The sequence below is a fragment of the Tympanuchus pallidicinctus genome, unplaced genomic scaffold, assembly GCF_026119805.1.
Source record: "Tympanuchus pallidicinctus isolate F22 unplaced genomic scaffold, pur_lepc_1.0 scaffold7, whole genome shotgun sequence".
Taxonomy (NCBI): Eukaryota; Metazoa; Chordata; class Aves; order Galliformes; family Phasianidae; genus Tympanuchus; species Tympanuchus pallidicinctus.
Window position 1 is genome coordinate 22758834 of NW_026294791.1, and position 10023 is coordinate 22768856.

General features: G+C 56.4%; 1 protein-coding gene across 1 annotated transcript; it reads right to left on the reverse strand.

Annotated features, from left to right (window-relative positions):
* Positions 1–2702: 2702 nt before the first annotated feature.
* CRIP1 (cysteine rich protein 1) lies at positions 2703–5890 on the reverse strand. Its single transcript, XM_052666677.1, has 5 exons — positions 5748–5890; positions 3564–3658; positions 3418–3475; positions 3245–3292; positions 2703–3036 (listed from the first exon to the last, which is right to left on the reverse strand). Exons 1-4 carry the CDS (start codon positions 5785–5787, stop codon positions 3252–3254), a joined length of 234 nt encoding a protein of 77 aa, XP_052522637.1. The 5' UTR covers positions 5788–5890; the 3' UTR covers positions 2703–3036; positions 3245–3251.
* Positions 5891–10023: the final 4133 nt, after the last annotated feature.

The following is a 10023-nucleotide window of genomic DNA, read 5'->3' on the forward strand; positions in this document are numbered from 1 at the left end:
CGTGCATCCAGCCGTGCTTCCCTTGCAGCCGCTCTCCTCCCTCCCTCAGCAGCTCAGCAAACAGCCCAGAGGCAGCGGCCCCTTCCCCGGCTGCCACAGCACTGCACACACGTGTTTTTTAGCGTGCTTCACATCACACGGCAGCCACAGGTCGGCAGGTCTCCAACGGGGACTGTAATAATAGCTGCAGTAAGATGGATTTTCCCAAACGCAGCACAATGTCCTGCGGTGCCAGAATCCGAGGTCAGCTCCCGGCAGACGGATGCTTCAGATGCTTAACACAGGCGTTGGTGTCTCAGGCCCTCTGATGCGGGGTCTGCACTTCCAGTATAATAAACCAATCAGGAAGGATTATGAGACATTAAAATAAAAACATCTGCAGGCTTGCAGTTCTCAGGAGCTTCACCCTTTTAACTTCGACAGCAAAATGTTCCTCTGCACAATGGGGAATGCACTCTGTGCATTGATTCCTTAAAGCAGGGCCCACCAAAGACAGGCACAGAGGTTTGGTGGGAAGCTCTTACTCTCTTCTCCCTTTAAACTCTCAATCTGCTTGAAAATAAAAGGAGAGAAGGTGAAATGCCACACCAGTGCCTGAGGCCAGCTGCAGGGCACAGCCTCTGGAGGGGGACTCAGATGGCAGCATGCTGTTTGCAGGCTCCCAGCTCATGCTGTCTCCTGGCTGTCTGTGGGCACAGGGACACACCTGCTCTAATGCTGACATCAGCCTACAGCAGGTGAGAGCATTCAGGGCCAGGTCAGGTGTCCCAAGCTGGTCCTTGCAGTCTCCTGCTTGGGCTCTGCAGCAGAACACAACATCCCTCGCAGCACAGCTACCCCTTGGGGACCAGCTGAACCGAGGGCCCCTCACTCTCTTTCAGTCCCCCTCTCCTTTTTTCTTCTGTGCAGGAAACCACAAAGCATAGAGTGAAACCGCAGCAGTTCAGTTTCTGAGCCCATCCTGTTTCCTATCCTTTGCTAAAACCTCTTCTGCTTCCCTAGCCCACACTTTCGGGCTCGCCCACATGCACTGCCAGAGAAACGGGTGATGTTGTTTGTTTTCTTTGTCACTGAAGAAGTGTTTATAGCAACCAACGCTCAACAATCCACAAGCACCATTGATCTCAGCCACAGCTTCCGTAATAATGTCAGAGGAAGCACTGCCCCATCCTCTGGGTCAGCAACTGTGATGCCTCACGTCACCAACATAGGGGCTTCACACTTTGCTGGAGATCACCTCATGCCCAGATTGGTACCCCGGGGCTGCCCTGACCTATGATGGCAGTGTCACCCCTCAGCTGCTCCCCCATAAAGCCAGGAATTCAACTCAGCATCCTGCTCTCCCTTCCTGGCACAAGCTTGTGTCTGCTGGCAACCCACCTCCCGCTGCACGTCTGGCTTCCCTTCCAAACACCATGCAGCTGTTTCTTCCTCTCCAAAGAACGAGGTGAATGTAAAATCAATTACCATGTATTTTCTTTGACCAAAGTTCCTTCCAGATGTGACCTGAGCCTGAACTGCCCAAGCTCACAGCACTGAGCTGGGTTCTGCCCAGTGCCAGCAGTGAGCTGGGAGAGCTGTATGCCCAGCAAGTCCAGGGCTACTTGTCTCTGTGAGAGCATGGACACAGAAACAGGGCAGCCAGAGGGAGCTTTTTGCAGCAGGAACTATTATCTTAAGGCTCATCCCTGGAGCCTGCTCAAGATATCCCAGTTTTTGTCAGCCAGGCAACATGCAGCATGAGATTCAGGTTGTCTGCACGCTGCTTGGGGTGGCACAGCTCCTTTTGTTCCCATGTCCCTACAGGTGCTGGGAGCTGTCCCAGCCACCTCAGTGCCGTGGCAAGGAGGGGAGTGGGAAGAGCAACAGGTAAGAGGGCACCAGGAGACTGAATAAGGCCCCATCCAGCACAGGCATCCCGTTATGCATCACTCAGGAGCTGCGTGCAGGCGAGCAGCTCTCCTTCATTACAACTACACTCACAGGGGAAGAGGATGTGGGGCTGGGGAAAGACTTCTGACACATACGTAGGAAGTTTTAAGATGTTTATCAGATGGAACTGTTTCTATCAGCAAAGATTTTGGTACCAGGCATGTACCTCTGATCTTGCAGGGTTTGGCCAGATCCTAGTAATGCCAGCGTAACAGAAAATACTGCAGTTTCTAAAGAAATGCATGTGTAAAGCACGGGAAAAAAATAGCTGCATGTGGTGTGAAGCATATCAGAACATGTAAATGGGGTGGTTCGTGTTAGGGAAACCACTACTGAAACAGCCACCACCTCTTGCATCTGTCAGAACTGCTTTTCCTTCAGGGAAGAGGCTGGAAAAAAAAGAGGCTGAAACAGAGAGCAAGGGGCTCAGAGCCAGCTCCTGCTCAGTAATACCACACCTTCGCTCTCGCCAATGGCAGGGCCTCACCCTGCCCTGCTGCTAACCCCTGCCTGATGCAGCCTTTCTGTATGACTGGCTAGAGAGGAGGCAGCAAATAACTGTTTTCTTGGCACATCCTGCACTGCCTCGCAGCAGGAGCCTGCCCAGCCCCATGGAGCTCCAAGCCTGGCTCCCAGCCACGTACTGGATCTGGGGATACCAGAGGCTCTAGGGACAGTATTCCAGACCTCATCCCACAATTCTGCCCTTGTTGGGTCCTTTGTCAGCAAGTCCCTTGAATCCCTGGTATAAAAAAAATAAGGCCATGACATGGAATAAGCAATGATTGTTCGGAGTTTATTAAAGATTGGGAATACAAGGATGGGCCCTACTGCAGAGCCAGGTGCCAGAAGCAGTGCTGGGTTTGGCTGGCCAGGTGTGGTCTTCTCTCCAGGCAGCCCTCAGCGACCGAATTTCCTATGGAGCAGCATCCAACCTCCCACCCTGCAGCTCCTTCTGGAGTGGAGCCCCTCTCCGCCCCATCCTGGGTTACTTATTGCTTTAACGTGCTATTTGATTACAGAGTGATGAGGGACGAGAAGGCATGTCTGTTGCAGTGGATTTGTGCTGTCTTCAGGCTGCAAAGGGAGATCTGTCAATCAGACCTGAAGAGGGATGGAAGAGAAGGACATCCTCAGTACAGCAGTGCATTGGGACAGGCTCCATCTCTGCCGACAAGCTCCAAAATAAGGCACCCACTGCTGGAGCCAAGCAGTGGCAAAGGCTGCTGGGGCTGGCAGAAGGGAGCTGGCACCCAGCAGTACGATCTTGAGCACGGATGTGAGCAGATGAGCACTGAGGGGAAGCACCAACCTGAACTCTACTTGAATGTGTGGCTCTCGGCTCCTCCCCGGCCAAACCCTGAAAGAAATTGGAGCAGGATCAGCAGTGCTGCAGGATGCACCACTGCTGTGCTGTGGAGAGTCAGGGGCTAAGATCCCTGACTCCCTCCCCCCTCTCAAGCCCCCAGCCCCAATTTACCCTACCTTTAGGTCCAAATAAGGCAGCATAGCAGGGGTGGTTGCAGTAGGGCTTGCCATCATGCTGCAGGAAGAGAGGAGAGTATCAGTCCCTGCGCCCTGCTGGCTGCACCCACCTTGCTCTGTGTGTGCTTCCCAGGCACCAGACCTACCTCTGCGTGCCCCCCGGATGTCAGGGTCTTGTTACACTTCTCACATCGCAGGCAGGGCCGGTGCCAGTCCTTCCCCAAAGAAGTCACCTTCTCAGCTGCCATGGAAAGAGATGGGTTAGCCAAGGCTCTGACCAAGCACAAGTTGTTTGAGGCAGGCTGGCCCCTGCTGCCAGCGCTAGGGAGGATGAAAGATTTGGGGCTACTTTCCCAGTCTTCTTGCCCAGAGCAGAAGTCCTGCAAGTGCCAAACCCAAGCCTGCACACACAGGACCCCAAACCCAAACCTGGGGCACAACACTGCCAAGGGCCCTTACCCTAAACATGGTGGCTGCCCCATTTGAGGACAGACCACTTTCACCGGTCTGACAGAGAAGATTTAGGCATCTCTCCCTTCCAACATCAGCCTGCATGGAGATGATTTTCTCCAGGCCAAACAGAGCTCTTCTACCCAAACTCCTCTATGGTTGATGGGGTGAAGGTGGTGGTGGACAGGTATCAGACGGGGTGCAGCCACCACTGCACCCTCCCTATCACCAGCTGCAGTGACTGCACTGATTTGGTGCCATTGCTAACCACAGCAGGGCCAGAGCCAGGCCAAGGCTTGGGGAACAGCACACTGCTGGCTTGGGCCAGGACATGTTTGTGGAGAGGGGAAAAAGCAATGTGGCTTCTAATTGCAGCCCAGCGGGGGAGGAGGTTGTTTCTGCAGTATTTTCTGTAGACGTATGTGCTCTTGCTATTGGCAGTTGCACCCCTGGGGATTTATTAAGTGATAAAGCAGAGCTTTCTACAGGAACCCAGCCACAGCCAGCTCCAAGCATTCATCCCTGTCTGCAAAAGGCGGTCAAGGAAAGGGTTTCTTCGGGATCCAAATCTGCCCACAGCAGCTTATGCAAGGAGCCAGCCAGCAGCTGCAGAGGTGGAAGCAGGGGCAGCGCCCAATGGCACGAGGCAGCCCCGTGCAGCACAAAGAGCCTCCTGTGTCCTGCCTGGGTGCCGACTGGGTGCAAGAGGAGCCCTTGCTCTTTGCAGACTCAGTTTGTCCCAAAGCAGCCCAAGGCACACCCAAGGAAGGACCCAGGGAACCCTGGAGCAGGGGTCATTCCGCCTCCTCTCCCAGCGCTCCCTATCTCCATGCAGTGAGCTTATGGCTCCAGCCTCTTCTGAAGCCTCCTCTGCACTAACTGTGCCAATTTCATAAGAGCAAGCTGATAAGAGCAGGGCCCAACCCCTCCTTGGTCAAATGGTCCCTGCGCTGCCACGGCCACACCTGCAGGCACAGCAATCTCATGTGAGCCGACCTCACTTCTTGGCTGCAGGCACGGGCTCAGCCAAAGCCGTGTCCCAGCTGTAGGGCCAGAGTCACCCCAGCACTGCCCTGAGATGGGGATCGCCAGCAGATGGATTTGTTTGACACAGAGAACAGCTATGGGGAAACCTCTATCCCTGACCCTTCAACCTCATGTTTCAGCATGAGATTTCTCCAGCAGAAGTGGAAGCTGCGGCACACCCACAGGCAGAGCAGAAATAAGGCAGAGTGCAAAAGTCGTGGTACTCAGGTCACTGATCTCAAGGAAATTAAGTACAGAGATGCACACACACTGCTCTCAGCAATCCGCAGCAAACTCAAATGGGGAAACGAGGAGGTTTGGCTGCTGCAACCTGGCTGCTTCAGCTCAAATCTTGGGTGAAACAACAGGACAACGGCACCCGAAGGAGCAGAACATGGCGCTTCAGCCCCAGTTTGGAGGCAGCTCACTCATGCCAAGCCCCGCAGCACGCGGAAACCCAACAGGTTCAAAATAGCACAGCCACCTGCCCGCTGCACAAAGCCACAGAGACCATCACGGTGCTCACCAAGGGCACAGCCATGCACCCTGAGCCCCTTGCAGCCCACCTCGCAAGGTTGGGGGCTGCACGGGACCCCAACCAAATATCTCGCAGGGCTGGTAGGGCTGCGGGGAGAGAGCAGGGCTCGAGCACTGTGCTGAGCTACCCTGGGCGGGCTGGAGGTACCCCGCAGCCCCTCACTTCTGGTGGATTTAGGGGGCCATCCAAGGCATGTCGGGGAGACACAGCACAGGGGCGCACGGCGGTGGGACACCTCTAGAGCCTGCAGCACCCAGGACAGGCAGCGCGGGGGTAGCAGGAGCCGGTGTGGGACGGGGGAGAAGGAATCCCTTACCGAAGTAGACCTCCTTCTGGCAGCGGGGACACTTGGGCATGGTGTCAGCTCGGCTCGGCTCCGTTCGTCGTTCGCACGGGCTGTGGGATGCTCGGCTCCGGCCCCGCAGGAGTCATTGCTCGGGGGCTCCTCCCCGCCCCGCCCAGATGTGCGGCCCCGCCCGCAGCTGGAGTCACCTCCGGGTGCTGCCAGCCCGGGCTCGGCACCCCTTACATCCTGCTCTCTTTGCATCCTGCACCCCTCGAATGCCACAGCCCTACACTGCTTGCCCCTTTGCCCCCCTGCATTCCCACCAGCTGAACTTCTTGCAGTCCATTTCATTCTTTACACTTCCACACCCCTTGCACACAGCACTCTTTGCATCTTGCACCTCTTGCTTCCTGCACACTTTGTATCCTGCACTCCTTGTGCCCTCCAACCCGTGCATCCGTTATCCCTACACCACCTGTGCCCCTTGCGCCCCCTGCACTCCCACCTCTGCATTTCTTGCAGTTTCTTTCCCTTTTTACACCCCTTGCATACTGCTCTCTTTGCATCTTGCACCTCTTGCTTCCTGCATACTTTGCATCCTGCACTTATCTGCATCTTGCACCCCTTCTGCCTTACTCCCTTAGCACCCCACACTTCTTGCACTCCCACCACCAGCACTTCTCGCAACTCCTACATTCTTTGCATCCTGCACCCCTCTATGCCCTCACCCCCAGCCAGCTCCTTGCTGGCTCTTGCCCACCCCAGTGCTGCAGAAGAGCCCAGGAGCCCTGCAGCAGGGCTGGAGACATGATTGGCATCATTAATTAACCACACCCAATCAGACCACACCTGGGTGCTGACACAGCTGACAGACCTGCATCATTCCTCCAGTGCAAAAGTGCACCTTGGAGCCATGCATGCTGCCTGTGGGTAGCCTTGGGGAGGAGGTGGGGGGCTGGATCCTTCTTGCAGGGCCTCAGGAATGGCGTGGGCACAGTACACAGGGCCTGCCCATCTGAGGCTGACTGTTGTCATTTTATTAACAGCGAGGACTTGTTGTTCCTTTGTGTTTGGCTGTGAAGGAAATGAGGAGCCTATCCAAAGGTCTGTTTTGCATGAAACAATCCTCCCCAGGGCATGTCGCTGTGCTGGGAAGGTCGAGAGGCCCTGTGAAAGGCAGCACCAGGACCCAGCACCCGAACCTGGGGCACTCCTCGTCCCACAGAACCAGGCCCCCACCCATGGGTGCAGGCTGTGAGCCCACCGCCCGCTGGCACCAGCCTTGGTCCTGCGGGGAGGGAACTCACAGGCCAGCTGTGAGTCATGCAAGGCCTGCGAGGCTGCAGCCTCCACCCCGTCTCCTGTCTCCTCCGTCCTTTCCGCTGGAGCTGCGGCCCTGAGGCAGCACATATGTGTACACATCACGTTTTGGATGTGCCACGTCCCGAGTCCTGAGCTCAGATGGCACACGGGGCACGTCCCCTCTCTCTGGCAGCCCTGCTTCCCTCCCAGTCTGCTCTGAAGCCCCGCCAACCAGGACAGCCGGCCCCAGCTGTCTCCCTTTTAAGGCTGTTTTGGTGCCAGCGGGCAGCTCTGCTCAGCCCCGGCCCCTGTTCCCCATGGACCACACAGTGCCTGGCCCCTCTCCTGTAGTAGGAGCCTCCCAGCCCAGCCAGGCAGACCACGTCCCCATGGCATTGCATGCTGGCAGGGCCAGACAGAGCATGGGATCTCAGCCCCCCCGTGCCCTTGTCCGAGGCTGTTTGGGCAGCAGAGTGGGCACAAGGCCGCGGGGGGGTGACATAGCTGGCGCCGAGGAGCCGGGCGCTGCTCATTGCCAACCATGCTGAGCAGGGCTCTGTGCCACACGGGCCCCTGCTGATGATGTGGTACCACTGGGGTGAGCTCAGGGTACCCACGGCACTGCTGACTAGGGGGAGTCTGGCAGCACCGTACAGATGTGCTGGATGTGGCCTTTCCTTCGTTGTACAGGCAGTAATTTCACTGACACTCCCAATGCCAAGGTGTGGAACCCCTCAGCAGGAAGATACACAACATCCTGCCAGCCTGCAGCCCCCCAGCCACAGCACTGGGTGAGCTGGACACTGTTCCTCCACCAGGGGAACAACACAGACACCAGCTGCAAACAGCCTCCTCAGCAAAGCCACCGTTATCTTATCTGCAGACCTTGTTCCAGCTAATTTAACCATCAGCATGGCACGCCCCGGCTGCCTGTGTCCTCTGATACCAATCTGGGGGTGGAGGCTCCGTCCTGATGCATCAGGCGCCGGCGTTCCTGAGCAGCATGGCAACACCCTCACAGCAACCCGGGTGGCCAACTGTTGTTTGGGGTGATGCGCTGGCAGGCAGTGCTGTGGCTGCCCCATCCCTGAGCACGTGCCTCCAGCAGGGCTGTGGCCTCAGTGTGTGTGCACAAAGGAAAGATGAAACAGTGATGACAAGATCAGCCAGGTCCCCTGTGCCATGCCATGCCACCAAGCTACCCTTGCCACCTGCTTCCATGAGCGTCCTTGTATTCGTGCCATTCAAACATGCCCCACGTGAAGTGACCACACTTGCTCACACTTTCCTCCTTTGCAGAGCTGCCAATGCCTCCTCTAACTTCTTCCCCAACCACGGATCCTCCCAAGCAGCTCTGGGTTCCCTCCCCAAGGAAAATGTGATCCAGCAAACCCCAGGAATGTCCGAAGCACTTTGCTGTTGTGGGGCTGGTGGGAGATTAGGAGATGTAGACATTTTCCAAGTGTTTTCCAACTGCAGCTTCTGCAGAATTCCCCTCCCTGGCCATATTTCAGCCTGCACTTGTGCAAGTCACGGGCTCGCTCAGCTGAGACAACTCATTGTAAAATATGTCCTACCCAGCCCAATATGTAACTCATTTGACAAGAAAATTACAGGGTGGATTAGAAAGCCCAGAGAGGCCAGGGGAGGCTGCCAGCTGTGGGATCCCAGGGAGAGGCTGGAGAGATGCTGGAGTGATGTCAGAGATGGGGTGCCGGGGGCTGCGTGCCCCTGCCTGGCTCCATGTGTGGCAAATCCCATTAGGGCAGCACGTGGGAGCAGAGTACCAAGCGGGCTGTCAAACCCAATTACACCCTAAGGGGAAATTCTGGGGTATGTCTTCATAAAGCTGAAAGGAGGCTGAGGGCTGGGAGGAACCGGGAGCAATGCTGCATGGTGGGCAGGGATGAGCACTCACACTGCCAGGCCAGTCTAACCCTGCTATACACATGTGCCAGAGGGTGCCTGGCTGCCCACACAGTGCCACCCTTGGCACTCGGCTGGGATTTCCAGACGTGGGACAGGAGAACCTCTCCAAGTCCCAGCTACATGGAAAACGTCCTGAAATTCCATCCAGGCACAGCTTCCCACTTCTCCCCACGCAGAGTCTGGCCAAAAATCTCCATTACCATCTGCTCTTTCCTGCTAGTTTTCCATTAGCAGCAGCCCCAGGAAATCTCCTGTCTGAAGCACTTTGTGGGCTGTGTTGGTGCATTTTCCTGGCACCATTTCTCTAGCAGTGGTTGTACCCACCTGGGCTGGCTGAAGATGTGATGCCCGCCGCTTTGGGAAGGTATCCCAGGGTTGGGGGTGCTGAGACCACAGGGCCACCTCCCCACCCCTCCCAGCCCTGCCATGGGATTGGCCGTGCCACCTGCCCTGCGCTGGCTCCAGGCTGCTGATGCTGTACATTTTATTCCCAGTTAAAAATTCACTTTGTCAAGGTGAGAAGGGGAACAGGGAGCAGGTGGGTCTCTGGGTCTCTTCCTTCTCCAGAGGGAATCAGGATACTTGGGTCAGTCCAGTCCCCCCAGGCACGTGGCTGAGCCCAGGACTCCAGCAGCCCTTGGAACAGCTCTGCTGCTGCACCCTGCTTCCTGCAGTGACCTTCTGCTTTGCAGCCCAAGGTGGGAAAAGGGGTCATGGAGCACCGACAAGACCTTGGAGTAATAGTAATAGGGCAGGGGCATCCTGGGCTATCCCTGCTGCCTCTTGCAGGGAACTCCCTGCTTTATGGCCCTCAGGTATTTGCTCTCTGCAGCGGGGCTGTATGTGCGCTGAGGGAAACCTCTGCCCTCTGCAGTGGCGGCACAGGGAGGGAGAGGGATGGCCACATGCTGTGAGGCTGTATCCTTGTTTTAGATGGAGCTGCTTAGCTCCACCTTACTGAAAACAGGGCAGGAGCAACTCAGGGAGATCCCAGGACAGGGCAAGAGAAGGAATGCAACCATGGTTCACACACCTATCCAACCCCATCAGCAGCATGCACAATTTCATCCTATCA